Source organism: Vipera ursinii (assembly GCF_947247035.1).
Source record: "Vipera ursinii genome assembly, chromosome: 5".
In the NCBI taxonomy this organism is placed as follows: domain Eukaryota; kingdom Metazoa; phylum Chordata; class Lepidosauria; order Squamata; family Viperidae; genus Vipera; species Vipera ursinii.
Genome location: NC_139518.1, coordinates 13,178,013 through 13,194,267, shown reverse-complemented (window position 1 = coordinate 13,194,267; position 16,255 = coordinate 13,178,013). Strand labels below are relative to the sequence as shown.

Below are 16,255 nucleotides of genomic sequence, written 5' to 3'. Positions count from 1 at the left end.
GAGAGGGCTCTGCGTACCACCTGTGGCTCGCATGCCATAGGTTTGCCATCACGGGACTATAAATACAACTGTAGTACATGACAAAGAGTGCAAAAGCTGTCCTAGTCATCACTTTTGCCTCCTTATAAAGCAGGAGTTGTGAGTCTAGGAGAACCCCAAGACTGACCACTGTGTCTGGCTGGGCAGTGTAATCTCATCTAGCACCAAAGATGGCATAGTTCTAAAACCAGAGTTCCCCAAAATCTGGAGCTACTCAATTTTGCCAGGGATCACCTGAAGCTTGTTGTTTCCCAACCAGATCCTCACAGCCTTGAAAGCATATAAGAAGTTTATAAGGTAAAGAAATTTACTATGACATCACTTATATTGCCAGGGGCAGGAGAAATATATATATATATTACACTGTATTTAATATATTATTTATATTTGATGATACCTCACCCCATGGTGACCGATGAGTTTACTAGTGACTTATGCAGATATTAAAGAGGAGAAGAAAAGCACCAAATCTCATGGCACCCCACATAGTAGAGGACAAAGGTAGCACCTCTCCTCCCTAATCATCACTGACTAGAATCAACCCTGCAAGAAGATGATGAGCAAGCATAAAACTGTGCTGCTCACTTCCAATCCTCTGAGCTTATACAGAAGGATACCATGGTCCATGATATTGGAAGCCACTGAAAGGTTAGTAACGAAAGGATAGATGCACTATTCCTATCCTGTCCATGCCAGAGGTCATCCAAAAGCATGACCAATGCTGTTTTCATCCTATACCCAGGTCTGAATCCTGACTGAAAAGGATCCAGATAATCTGCTTCTTCCAAGGTTTCCCAAAGCTGTTTTTAAACCATTTTCTGTTTTTAAACCATTATCCCCAAGGGAGGTGAGATACTGGATTAAAAATGGTTCTGTATGGTAGATTTCAGGGATGGTAAACCATCTTGGTTCAGAGGTAAAGGAACATCCACCTTACTAAAAGAATTAACCACTACCAGAACTCACGCACACAACACCCTCAGTCCTCTTTGACAAGCCAGCAGGGCCATGGATCAAAAGAGCAGATAGCACGCTCATGGTATTGAGGAAGCTATTCACTTCTTCAGATCCCAGAAGTTCAGAACATTCCCAGATAGTTGTGTGAGACTTCTTCCCAAGCATCTTCTTTGGACTTGTGATAAGAGCAGGATCCAAATGGGGATGAATTTGAGGAACCTCTTCTAACAGTTGCTGTGCAAATTCCTCCACACACCCCTGTAAGAGGTGATCCATGCCCCTTTCTGCAAATTGTCACATGTCACCTGAAACAAGACTGTGGGGTATCAAGCTGCAGATGCAACAATAGTGGAGAGGTACTAACAGTTCAACACCCTTTCCACGCTAATATAGGCCTTAATAGCAACTCTAACCAATGTTCGGTCAAGTTCGTCTTTTGTTGAACAGCAATAATAGTCTAGATGTCCCTCTTCTCCTTTCATCTTCCTCAATCCATTGGAAACCACAGGGAGTGATGGGATCCACACAAGAAGAGAGATCAGATAGGTGCAATCCAATCCAAAGGCTTCATTTGCCACCTTGTTCCAAGTGGCAACCAAGGGTTCAGTTGGACCATACAGCAGAGCAACAGGGACAACCCATCTCATTTGGAAACCTCTCTGGATCCATCATTCACCAGGGGTATACCAATCTAATGGGCCCAGTCTCCAGGCAGGAAGATATAAATCAAGGCCTGATCTGACAGTGACAAAGATTCAAGGTGCTGGTGATGACCTATAAATCTCTAAATGGCTTGGGTCCGGATTATCTAAGGGAACACCTGCTGCCGGCATCAACTTCCCATCATCCTGTGTGCTCCCACAGGGAGGGCCTTCTTAGGGTACCGCCGGTCAAGGAATGCCGGTGGGTTATTCCCAGGGGAAGGGCATTCTCTGTGGGTGCGCCGGCCCTATGGAACCAACTTCCCACGGAACTCAGGACTGCCCCCGACCTTCGCTCATTTCGCAGGGACTTGAAAACCTGGTTTTTTGAGCTGTCTGGCCCAGACTGAGGGGTTTTAATTACTTATTAATGGGGTTTTAGTTTAAATTCAGGGACTTAATTTAATCTTAGTTTTAATTGATTTTAACTTTGTATGTTATGTATTTTTAATTTTTCCCTGTAAACCGCCCTGAGTCCTACGGGAATAGGGCGGTGTACAAATTTAAATAATAAATAAATAAATAAATAAAGAAATAAAGAAATAAATAAATAAATAAATAAATAAATAAATAAATAAATAAATAAATAAATATCTTAGGAAACACAGTAGGTACATATTTTCATAGACATTTAAAGAAAATTTACAACTAAACTGGAACTGAACGCTTTTCTTTCTCTTTCGCCCTATTGGCAGGGATAGCTTTTTCCAAGTAGATACTTTATAAATTAATAACCTCCCCTGTAATCACGAAAGGCATATTTTGTGCTTAGCTTGCAAACTCTAATGGCAGGATTTTAAAGACCTGCCACCTACAATAAAGCTGGACTGCTCTGAAATCGAAGTTATCTTGGCAGTGTGCAGATATTCTTGGGCCTGAGTGTAAACAACATGAAAGCATTACCAAAGCCTTATTCTTGTAACTGAATTATGGGATTACAATAAGCTGTGAAAAATACGGAACGAGGGAACTGTTGCAACCAGGTTTCCAAAGGATTCTTGCAATTGCCTGAAAGCAAAATTTATTTAGTTCCACTTCAAATCATCCTTGCATCAAACGTAATTGCGTTATACCCCTTTTGCTCAACACAAAGATCCTCTTTGTGGAACAAACACTTCATTACTAGGTAGACAGTGGGAAATAATTGAAATATGCCTTTGTTTTCAAAAAAGATAACAAAATGACAACATTGGAGAAACGATGCCACTCACATGTACAATATGGGTGCCTGGTTGGAAACAATCAAGCACTTTGTTTGCTAATTCTTATATTTAAAGTGTGATGCGGAACAGGAGCATTTTTTTTCCAAAAAAACAAAACAAAACAGACTTCCTATTATTTCAGAGGATGTAATGTTCTGATTCGCTGCTTAGAACTGTAGTCATTCTTAAATCCTTCTGGCCTCATTTTTCATTTTGTTCATTTGAGAAATAGAATTATAAGCCCACAAGAGAGAAATTAAATAAAGACTTCCTTTCAAGTTCCTAAAATGATATTCTATAAAAATTGAATTAAACGTTACTTGGGGAATTGAAGGAGGTGGAAAAACATGACTCGTGTTCTCCCTTTCCTACATTTCAAAGGACTACAATAAGAATGCAGGTCTTAATTAGGATCTGACTTATTAATCACATTTGTGTTTTAGGACTTCAGGGCAGTTCTCCAGAGGAACGCTGTGGCATATGTGAATCTCCATGATCCAATAAGAGGCAAAGACATTTTATCCTCCATAGCATCTCCTTCTGTTCAGCAACTAGCAACTGAAATTACAAAAGTGAGTATGATGTTTCTAATATGCAGTAGGTTTGATATGATAATTCAAATTTAATTGGCATTATTTAAGCCTTCAGGACAGTTCCAAAAGTAATGGGTGCAAATGATAAATGATTCATAAATTAGATATTTAAACCCTGGAATGCTATAAATTCCATGGTAAAATCAATATGCCATGATATCAAACAATTGGATATCAGATCCTCAAGATAATATTTCTTAAAGAAAACAGAAAAGAAAAACTCACTTCTGAAATCTGGAGCTTTCAGAAAGGAACAACCCTAATAAGATAACAATAACAAGAGCCTTGGTGGAGCAGTGGGCTAATGCCTCCTTAAGTAACACCAGCTGCCTGCAATTAGTGCAGGTTCGAGTCCCACCAGGCTCAGGGTTGACTCAGCCTTCCATCCTTCCGAGGTAGGTAAAATGAGGACCCAGATTGTTGGGGGCAATTAAGCTGACTTTGTAATAATGCCGCTTGGGGTGTGTATGAAAGCCCTAATAAGCAGGCATATACATAGAATGAAGGCTACTGCTAAGCTTGTAAGCCGCCCTGAGTCTTCGGAGAAGGGCGGGATATAAATGGAATTAAAATAATAAAAAAAAACCAATGTTCCTCTTCGATTTAGGGCAGGGGTCTTCAAACTCGACTCTTTTATGACTCATGGACTTCAACTCCCAGAATTCCTCAGCCAGGCATGCTGAGGAGTCATTTTATGCGTCATAAAAGGGCCGAGTTTCAAGACTCCTGATTTAGGGCAACAGGGAATTGCATAAGAAATAAGAGGGGAAAAATTCTACTCTGTAATACCAATGAGAAGTGGAAATGGTGATGCTATCAGGGTTGTTGTATCCATCCATCTTTTTTTTTTCTAAAACACAATGAAAAAAGACCTCAGTAGAAGCAGTTGCAAGATAACAATAGCTGGATTGCTATTAAAAAAATTCTGCTCAACTATATTAATAGAAGAAGCAATAATCTATACCAAATTATATTGTTTGTTGGGGATGATAGAAAAAAACATATTATTTGGAACTTAATAGAATAAGGGATATGGTGGATTGTCCTACATTTCTCACAAAGCTTATAGGGGAGGAGAAGCAAAGGACATATTTGTAAGAATGCCTGTACAAACGTAAATTGCCTGATAGGAGTTTCGGTTATTTAATCTTGAACTCTCCTCTGGTATACACAGGCTGGTAGTCGCAGATGATTTTCTATTTTTTTAAGTATTGTTTCCAACCATGGCCACTTCCAGACATGGGAACTTCAAATCCCAGAATTTTCCAGCCACCATGGCCATTGGAGAGAATTCTGGGAGCTGAAGTCCACAAACCTGGACTTGCATCTTTCTCCATGTTCCATTATATTGATATTTGAAGACATTTCTTTTCCAACAGGTTATTGCCATTTACAGCGTAATATTTTTTAAAAAAATAAATATTGGTTCTCTTCTCTTCTCTTCTCTTCTCTTCTCTTCTCTTCTCTTCTCTTCTCTTCTCTTCTCTTCTCTTCTCTTCTCTTCTCTTCTCTCTTTACTTTTTGTGGACTTGACTGGTGACTGCCTGAACTAGTCCCTTCAGTTTTCTTGGCAAGATTTCAGTAGTTGTTTGCTACTGCCTTTCTCCTTGGTTGAGAAAAAAAAAATGACTACCCTGGGTCATTTGGCTGGCTTTGTGGCTAATACAGGACTAGAATTCCTGGTCTCCCCATATTTGAATGTTTGCTGGATTCCTTTTTAAAAAAGAAAATCATAAAAATGCAAAAATTTCATTAAAAATAACCTGTAAGTAAATACAGGGTAATAAAATCATAAATCTGTAACAATATTAGCACTGTATCTCTTGTTACTTAAAGGAAGGTTTAATAAGATATGTCAAATAAATAAAGAACTTAGATAAATATCTACCTATGTCCTGTTTCTGTTAACTGAGTTCCTTTATAATTATATTTTTTCAGCTTTGTTTTAAACATTTCAGTTTGGAGGATGTCTGAAGCCTAGAACACTCTTGTACTTTAGCTACTAGCACTATCTATAAAAAGAAATAAAATAGTACATTTACAGTAATCATCTGGAATAAACACTTGGCTATTCTCAAAAAACAAGTTATTGCATATCCTTCATGTAATCTTCATTTCTTCAATTAGTTACAACTAATATTGTGTCTTGGCACAGAAACAACTTAGAAGTACCTTTTTTGTTTCTGGGCTTGCTAGAGGATTCTGACTGAATAAACTTGAATAAACAAAGAAAGCAGATTTAAATATTTAGGTTGTGAAGCCAAATTGGAATTCAAACATTCTGAGATCTTTGTGAGCATGTGTGAATTCCCTTCAGCCATGCTAATTATGGCCCATTTTATGGGAGGGAGATTCTGCCAAGTTGAATTTCTGTGTCTGAGTGTTCTGTAAACGAAGGTGCCATTGTCAGCTTGCTGCATTAATGAATCACCATTTATTTGGCACCTTATAATGGAAAAGTCTATGTTGGCTGGAGAGGAAATTAAATCCTCTAAATAAGACCATTAATTCATTAGTCTCAAATTTACATTTCAGAAGCACAAAAGTTACTCTGACTGAGCCATTAATTTATATGCTGGTAGGGTTGGCTTTGGTAAAGCAAAAACAAGAACGAAACTTGGGGAACTTTGACATCTTACTAATATATTGAAAAAATAAACTTTGAACAAACATTCAAGATCCACAGTTAAAAAAAGAAAAGTTACTTTTTCCATTCCATAAAACAAATGCTGCAGAGCTAGCACAACTTACCTCAGCCAACTCACCATGGCCAACTTGCCACAGGACAACTAAACATGGGGCAAGAATCACGCTAATATTGAAGACATGGGAGAATAGAATCATTAAATAAAGGATGCTACAGAAGGGACAAAATGAAATGTGAATGACAAAAATTAAAAAATAATAATAATTATTTTAAATAATTAAATTAAACTGTTGAATTGTCCCATGGTGAGTTGGCCACAATGAGTTATCCCATTTCAAGCCCATCTGGTATGTAATATTTCCTTTCAGCTACAGTGACCTTTATCCACATGCACAAAGAATACAGGAGCTTTTAGTGTGTTCCGTACAACTTTCAGAAATGAAATCTCTAAATAATATAACAGATTTGGTTTTATGCCAGATCACATGCACTGAGCTAATCTTGACTGGGGTTTCTGTGCATATGTGTAAGTGATCTGTGTTACTTCCTATTGGTAGTCTCAGTGCTTGATATTTTTCATCAACGATTGTGCTAATTAAAGTTGTGGCAATTAGATCTGGAAACATGTGTTGTAGAAATACACAACAACTGTAATACGGAGTTATGAACCTCATTTACCATATCCTTGTCACAATTCATATTGATTCTTCAGTGTAGATCTGGATCTAAATATATAAATTCAGAAATAGGAGTATGATTTGTATTAGCATGTACAACATAAACAAGGTGAAAACATCCATTTATTTGCTTGTTTGTTTGTGATACTAAAAACGGAGAAGAAAGGAAGGGAAAGGGAGGAAAAACTACCACCGTAGTGGGTCTTATTACAGGTGGAGATGAAAGAGCGTTCAGGGGGGAGGTACAAAAACTATCCATATGGTGTTTAGAGAACAACTTGCACCTGAACATCGACAAAACAAAAGAGATGGTGCTAGACTTCCAGAGGAAAAGAGAGGAACCTGCCCCAATTTACATAAGGTGTGTGGGGGGCTGTGTGGAGAGAGTTTCCTCCTTTAAATTCCTGGGAGTCTACCTCTGTGAAGATCTTACCTGGAAAGTCAATACAACCCAGGTGGCCAGAAAGGCCCAACAGAGACTCCACTTCCTCAGGGTCTTGCAGAAGAACAGGGTAGAACAACGGCTAATGACCTTCTTTTACTGATCTACTATAGACAGCATCCTCTCACACTGTATTGTGGTTTGGTATGCTGGCTTGACAGCCGCGGATAGGAAAGTATTACAGAGGGTGGTGAGCAGAGCAAAAAACATTGTGGGCTGTCCCCTGACACCACTGGATGACATCGCCAGGGCTCGCTGCCTTGGAAGAGTGAGAAAAATTCCCAGGGACGATTCACACCCTGATCGGTAACTATTTACTCTCCTACCATCAGGTAGGAGATACAGGAGTATAGCCAGCCCTACCAACAGGCTGAAGAACAGCTTCTATCCATGGGCTGTCAGGCTCTTGAGCGGGAAATAATTTTATAATTTTATGTATGATTGACTTGCGAGGCTGGTGTGTTGTGCAATTAGCTCACATGGTGTAACAAGATGGTGGGTTTGTTGTCACTGTGAGTTGTGGGGGGGCACAAAGGGAGGCTCAGTCAATCTCAATGTATACATGGTTGTATTTTGACAATAAAGGTTCATTCATTCACAAAAAGAGAGATTGACTTCCGACTTCCCCTGTTGCAGTAGAATAAAGTGTTAATGTTGAGCCTCAGCTTTTTACTTTTTCACAATAGTAAAAACTAGCCATTTTTGCAACAATAAAACAATCTAAGCCATGAAACCCAAAATCAAAGTTTTATTTTTTTCCACCTCAAGGACAAAAGTCCAGAAGCGGTCTCTATGTAGCAACAAAGGTACTTCTGTTCTTTGCTTTGATCAAAACAGTCAATTTAGCCATCTCTGCCATCTCCATCAGCAGTAGATACTCTTTCCCAATATATTGTCTCTCTCTGCAGTCCTAACAGGATACACTCAACAGAATGATACCCTAGTAACTGGGGATGGAGTAGTTTTTAATCATGCGAGAACAATTTTTCCTTAAGTCCAAACCAAGAAAATATCCAAACAATGAGTGAAGTGAGTGGCAACTAATTTCATAACAGTTCACTGAAACCGCAATTCACAATCAATCATAAGTTATGCTGCAATAAACATAACTAGAACAATATTAAAAAAAATCTTTATTTTCTCCACTGACAATCTCTGGGTTCTACAATTTGAATCAATATAATTAAATCCTGGGAGGAATTTAAATTTATTTGACCAAGCTCTTGTGCTCATGAGAACCTTATACAGGTAGTCATCACTTAATGATGGTAATTGGGACCAGAAGTTCCATCACTAAACAACCTGGTTGTAAATTGTCATGTATGTGACTATGCCACTTATTCACAGAAATTCCATCAGTTCTGATTGCCTTATTAATTGAACATCCTATGTCATTAAACAAGGACATCATGTGCCTCTCTGAAATTGCTTGTAAGAAGCCTGCAAAAATGGTAACAAGTGATGATTGCGATGCTGCTGCCATCTAGATGATTTTTACAAACACACATACATACATTATTTCACTCCTTAATGCCACTGTGCTATTTCCACTCTCATCTGAAAATCAAAACTAATAATCTATGTGCCAGAGCAATTTATTTGATATTGCTATTTATTTTTAAAAATGCATCCCACTGCTTAGAAAAGACTGCATTTAAACAGATTTTTCCTATATATTTTCACAGCTATTAGTCATCTTTTTTATTAAAAAAAATTTAAATAAACTGTCACTATTCATAATAATGTCACACAAAGCTTCTTCTTTTTTTGTTCCTTAGCTTTAAAAAGGAAAAGTTTAGTTGTCTTGAATGATATCATTGCCTACATGACATTACAATGAAGATTGACTTTGGTATGCTCCTAGGAATGCATTTCAAGCTCAATTTTCTGAGTGCCGAAACCGAAACTAGAAAGAACAGGGTTTATATTTTTCAAAGTTTCCCTCTAAAAAGCCTTTCAGAATTCAAAGGTCAGGCTCTTCAAACCTTTCTTTTTCTTTTGAAATATAACTGCTATGGCAACTTCAAAATCTGTTTTGTCACAATCTATTTTGAAAGCTCTATTACTTAGGCTCTTTTTTGAGAGGCCCTTCTGAATATTTGCAGGCAGTTATCCTGCTTCTGAAGTCCTTTGTTGGAAAATCTTTTTGGTGGGTTATTTTCTAGACGCTAAAAGTCTCCGCAGAAATAAGGGGGAAAAATTCATAACATCATGACATTACTAAGATTCCCAAGGGACTTCAGGTATGATTTCCAATGCCAAACAAAACTGTTTCCTCTTTTCTTTCTCTCTCTTTCATACAGAAAAGTTCTTTAGCGTATTTCAGTCTGCTAACGTGAAAGGTAGTTTTTCAAAAGGTACCTGCCAATAAGGGTAAGACAGTCCAAGCAAACATCAGTGAAGTAGTGTTTGAAAAGCTGGAAACTATGTGATCTAAGCATCCCTGTGTTCTTAGCTGATCTTCTGAGTAGAATTTCAGGTGGAGATCCAGCGCTAAATCATGCCTAGCTTTATGTGGTTCCCAAACCACCAGTCTGTTAGGGCATACAAATCAACTGAATAATGGAGAGAGATTTGGAAGGAGACGAGCATGGCTACACTTCCTCAATTTTCCATTTGCATCTCAGCAGAATGATATTAAGAGGATTTACTTGAGTATTTATTATTTACTAATTTATTAATGAGTATTTTTTTGTTAATTTATTATTAAGGAATTGTGGGGTTGCCACAAAGAAGAGGGGGTCAACTTATTTTCCAAAGGACCAGAAGGCAAGACGAGTAAAAAAAAATGGATGGAAACTAATCAAGGAGAGAAGGAGGAGGAGGAATTAAGGAGGAACTTCCTAACAGTGAGAAAAATGGGACAGCTTGCCTTTAGAAGTTGTAGGTGGTTCCTCACAGGAGATTTTTAAGAAAAGACTCGACAGCCACCTGTCTGAAATGGTAAAGGGTTTCCTGCTTGAGCAGGGGGTTGGATTAGAAGACCTCCTTCTAGCTCTATGTTAATTGATTGATTGGTTGGTTGATTGATTGATTGATTGGATACCTGTGGTGGTTCTGTCGAATTTGAAGAAAGTAAGAGAGGGATCACCTGGAACAGAAAACACCATCCCCCTGTCTTTGGACAATTTGAATTATTGAAAGGAGTTTGGTATATAACATTTTAGGATATGTGGACTTAGGGTTTCACTTTTGTTAGAGGGAAATAATCATGGCTCAAGTTATACAAATCTGTGTAATTCAATGTGGAGCTTACTCCTAGAAGAGAATATTTGTAGCTCAGGGTTGAGCTGTTGGGTCCTTCATACTCTCTGAGCTTAGTTGTTTGCTTGCAGACAGTTCATTACCCAGAAAGGGAACATTATCAGTGCTAGAGGGTAGTAGCGTTTGCTCTCAAAATCCCTTCTAGTACTCCCTTCTAGTACTCATGATGTTACATAGTTAGATAATGAAACAACTGCAAGAAAACAATCAAGCTCAGAGACCACCAAGGACCCCTCAGAATTTACTTTCTTGTGGTGAACTATTAGATTGCTTGTTCCATCTAGACTAACCATTAAATATTTCCTGGGAGGAAGGAGTATGTAATGACTTCCTATTTGAGCTGTGCCAATCCTGAGCATCAGGGCATCAGTCCTACTCTTTGAAATGTTCCAAAAATCTTTAGGTTGGTCAGTGATGGTGATGATGGACAGAGCTAGTACCAAACACAATGAAACTCAAAAGTGCTTCCATTGTAATGGAACAGCCTGCCTTCAGAAGTTGTGAATGCTCCAACACTGGAAGTTTTTAAGAAGAGATAAGAAATATTGGATTTAAAAAAGCAGGGCCAGGAAATACTTGTATCTAGCCTTGGAGCTCCAGACCTATCTATTTCAGCAGTGACATTGGCAAACAGCCAGAGTTCAAAAACAAGGAGCATCACTACTAATGACCAAGAGCAGTGATATAGTAGTAGCCTAGGAGTAACAATGATGGATGGGTCCACCTGCCCACGTACTTATATGAAAGTTTCAGATTTATTTGGGCTCAAATAAGAATAGGTTTATTTTTTTTGACACAATGTGACTTACATTTTTATTGATTAAATTTATATGCTGCCAATCACACACTGTGACGTGACTTTAGGCATCTTACAATAGTACTGGCTACAATACATTCTAGATGTTAACCTCAGAAAAATGAATCTAAACCATTGTGTTGTAGTACACATGTGAGTATTCCTGCCAATATTAGCATTGCAACAATTCATAATACATAGGGATTAAAAAAATTGAGGGGTAACCAACTCTGTTCTTAAGCTACTAGGTTTTTAATTATTTTGCTTTTAATTATTTTGCTTTTTCTCTGATAACTCTGGGACAACTTTTGTTCTGGAAGGCTGCAGATAAGTACATAAATCAAGTAACATGGTATTCCACATAGACTGTTTCTTTAAAGTGGATTAATGTTTTAAAGACTGATTTCATCTAATCTGTGATGCGCCCTATGATCACACAATTTGCGGATTGTGTATATTGCATCTTATCGCATATTGCAATAGCTCAGAAAAAGAATGAAATTAATTTATTGTTGAAAAAGAATGAAAAAGTGAAAGGGAGCATGATTATATATCATCAAGCTGGTATTGCTTTTTTTTTCTTTTTTCTCCAGGATATTTTCTGCACAAACTGGACCTTCAAATCTTCCAATGTTGTTCCCATTGCTGCTACAATTAAATTCACCAACCCTGCTGCTTGTTCTCCTCTTTTTCTATTTCTTTATGCCTTCCTCAGCATTGTAAACTACTCCAGAGTGCCAGAAGTTTGCATAATGTATCCAAAATATGGTAATTTCAGCCTGCAACTTTGAGTGAGAGAACTCTGGGTTAATTTGTTCAATTATCCAATTGCTTGTTTTCTTAGTTCTCCACTGTATTCTCAAGTCTTCTAGCCAATCTCGAAGTTCAAAAGCACAAATACACTTTCTAGCTTGTTTGCAACTTTCATTTCTATAACTTCACAGGAAAATCCATTATCTCTATCACTCTGATCTTTGTGGATGTAGACATATCACAGCATCTGAATATTTTTTTCCCCAATGTCTTCATTTCCAGCAAGTGACGGTCTATTATAGCATATTTCTTCCTTTGTTGTTAAAAGTTGTTTTCAAAGGGGAGAAACTACTCAATAATTCAATATTTTCACTGTAAGTACTAAAATTGGTGACTCTATCTGTTGCCATTACCGTAGTTTGTTCTTTTCTATATTTACACTTAATACCTTTCTTTTCTCTGTATCTCTTAACTTTTATCACTAACAGTGTGCAGATCATTTACATTTTAATTTGCCAAAGTTCCTATTTCCTGGAGTGATACCATTTATCCTTTGTTTATGTTAGTTTGCTCATTGTATTTTATTGATATGGAACTGCACATATCTTTTGAGGTGATGGAAAACTCTTTTCTACTGAAGGCTACTTCCTCTGGGATAATTTATTTAGAGTTGCATATGGAGATCATAGTAAAAGAAGAAGAAAAAAACGAAGGAAGAAAAGTAGAAATATCCTTTTGTATCATCCTCTTTTGCCTCAGATTTTTCTTCCTAATCAGTAATAATAATAATAATAATAATAATAATAATAATAATAATAATAATAATAATAACAATTTTATTTATATACCGCCCTTCTCCCGAAGGACTCAGGACGGTGAACAGGGCAAATGTATAAAATACAAAAATACAAAAGTTAAAAGGAATTAAACATAATGCCCAAGGTAAAAACAATAAATACAAATATTAAGAACAATAAAAAACCCAACCCATCCCCCATCAGGCCAAGCCGGCTTGTTCAAATAAATGCATTTTCAGATCGCGTCGGAAGGAGCGGAGGTCAGGCGCCATCCGGAGCTCAACCGGCAACCGATTCCATAATTCCGGGGTGCCCACAGAGAAGGACCTCCCCCTGGGGGCCACCAAACGACATTCTCTGATCGGTGGCATATCCTGTGATCCTGATGTCATATCCTGTGATCCTTTTTGTGGTGTCCTATCTGGAAACCCACTTATCTACTCCATGGAGTTGGAGAATAGCACCATAGTTCAAGCAGTCCCAATGTGACTACAAGTATGTATGGAGAGACAGATCAGTGATTATGATTTTTGAAGAAGTATATTGAAACAAGGTGAAAATAATATCAAACAAGTAGACTTTGTCATGCATGAAAAACCAGATCCACATCTGAAGGTCCAATTAAATAGATTTATTACTCAACAACTAATGGACAGGAATCTTTTCAACTCATGGTCAATGCTACATAGGGGTTCTAGGCTGGTCCCTTCTTGAACACCAGTCCAGGTTCTGCCACTCCTTCTCCTGCAGACCTATTATTAGTAGTCTGAGATGTAATTTTGTGGGAATTTGAAATTAGCTTGAAACATTGATCAGTGTCATTGCTGCAGTAATATAACATTCCTTCAAAGATCCATGTGGACCTTGCCAGCTTTCAGGAAGGCTGAAAAAAATCTGGCATTTTCGGGAGAACCTGGGCTGTGAGGTTTAATGAACTCCTTAGGATACTAATACTTTTTTTTTTCTTTTTGTATTCTTTGGACAATATTTTGCTATTTTACTCCTTTATTATTATATTATCGTTTTTAACTTGCCTTGTGGGTTACCTTGAATACTTTGAAATTAGTCAACCTGAAAAATCTAATACATAACTGGCTTTGTTGGTTTATATTTCCATTTTCTTAACTCACCATCTCCCTCAGAGAGTGGCTCTGTGCAGTCGAGGAACAAAGTCCTTTTGGATTTGTTTTAAACCCTTAGATGTAATACTGTATGTAGTAGACATATGAAGTCAATGGGAACTAATAAGACTATCTATCCCACTTTTAAATTTATTTATTTATTTAAAATTTACACTATTTATTTATTTATTTATTTATTTATTTATTTATTTATTTATTTATTTATTTATTTATACATATGATTTATATGGACACCCATCTTAAGCAATTCTGGGTGACTCAACATAAGTGAAACCATTAACTATAAACTATATCCATAAAACAATAAAACAAAAACATACTGCAAAGTAGAAAGTGCTACCATTCAGATTTGTTTGTAAAATATATATTTGAGGCTGACCAAGATCCTACTGGTAAAAAGAGCAAAGAGTATTCTCAGAATGACCACGGTACATATTCTGTGAATATGCAAGTTTCCAATAGAAATTATTGTTATTATTCTTTTTAGTGCATCAACAAAACATTCTTAAAAACAATTGCCCATCTTACAGCGTTTTCCTTCTTATTTCATTGGGAGTATGTTGCTACTAAACCAATCGGCAAACAGGATATCCTTTTTCGTCGTAATGGCAGAATAAGCTTATCCTTTATGGACTTGGATGATACTTGCCCCATGAATTTAATGAAATAATAATCTTGTCTTTGCATAATCTTGTTTTTGCAATCCATTGTATCACACTTTGTGTAGTCATATCTCAGTTACACTGCCTCCAGATTCTCTCCATGTCTTCCTTAGGGTCATATGGTCCTGAGGGCTGTTGCTATTTTGCTGCTAATCCTGAAAAACCCTACAAATGTAACTAATTTCAGAAGAATGAACAAAGCAAGCTACTTCTGATTACCAGAGGTTATGGACAGCTCAGAAAACCTAAAGCATTTAGATTAAATCAAAAAGAGGTTTTTCCCTCCCATAAATTGAATATGAGTGTCACCAAGAATCTATGCAATCATATAGAAGGAAGTATGAAGTTTAATGTTTCAAATGGATTAATTTAACTCAAGTAAGAGATCATGCCTCATTAAGTGCAGTCTTTGGGGATATTATCACTTCAGGCACCTCATTCTTCAGATAACTTTTCTCAATAGGCTTACAGTAGCATAAAATATAGCAAGAAGAATAAGGGGCGTAATACCAGTGACCAGTGATACTTAAAGGACATTTCTTGCAAACATAAAAATGGAAATTTGGTAACTCGTGCACTGGATTTGGCCAAACCCCAGATCCTAAGACAGAATGCAGTAATTCAGGATACAATTTCATATCATTGGGAGTTGGCAAGGCTCATATCCTTTGAATCTGTTTCATTCTGATCATGAGTGTTTCTTCATAACTTTAGAATGGACTCACAATCCTTTCAGCAGTACCAAGAGGTTCCACACCAATTTTCACTCTGATTCAGATCCTGAGGGTACAGATAAACCCCAAGTGGTCTCTACAACTCTCAGAGAGCACCTTCAGAGGTTGCTAATGAGTAAGATAAGATAAGATAACCTTTATTGTCATTTTTTTTACTGCAGACACATCAAAAATGAAATTTAGTTGCCCGCTCTCAAATTGGAACACATACATGATATGCACCTAACCATACTATATACACAAATGTATAGACCAACACCCCTACATATACATAAAAATAAATATTAAATACTGTCCATCTTGAATATATAATGGAAGGAGGAAGCTTGAGAGTTCACAAGGTTAATGCTGTATGGAATGAAACTATGGCTGAATCTGGATGTTCTGCTGCGGATACCATGAAGCCTCCTCCCAGAAGGTCACAAGGAAAACAGGTCATGAAGAGGATGTCCCAGATAATCTTACGGACCAGTAGATGACTACAAAAAACATAAATCCTTTTATTTCCTACCATTCATCTGTAACTGAAGAAGTTTCTTGGATGAGAAGCTAACCATTTTCAAGGAAGAAACCAAGAAAGTCCAGTTGCCTTTTGAACAGTGCCTTTGGGACAACTATGACTTAGATGGTAGAAAATCTCCATAGATGTAGATGCAAGTTTCAAGTTATGCCAAGCACTAAAACTAACTTCCCCTTCATGGATTACTGCCTTGTCGTGGTGAAGGGGCTTGCATAATTCAATGAAGCTATGAGTTATGCCATGCAGGGCCACCCAAGACAGAGAGGTCATAGCAGAGAGTTCTGACAAAACGTGATCCACTGGAGAAGGAAATGGCAAACCACTCCAGT

At 37.4% G+C, this 16,255-nt stretch overlaps 1 protein-coding gene across 4 annotated transcripts in view; it reads left to right on the top strand.

Annotated features, from left to right (window-relative positions):
* Positions 1 to 16,255, top strand: part of NAALADL2 (N-acetylated alpha-linked acidic dipeptidase like 2) — a 474,305-nt gene that overhangs the window by 262,271 nt on the left and 195,779 nt on the right. For 3 of the 4 annotated variants that reach the window (XM_083363590.1, XM_083363589.1, XM_083363588.1), the window contains one exon: positions 3,343 to 3,471. The exons of the other annotated variant lie outside the window; for it this stretch is intronic. In XM_083363590.1, the coding sequence (XP_083219716.1) occupies positions 3,343 to 3,471 (129 nt within the window). The remainder of the gene's footprint in view (positions 1 to 3,342; positions 3,472 to 16,255) is intronic. 4 annotated transcript variants of the gene reach the window in all.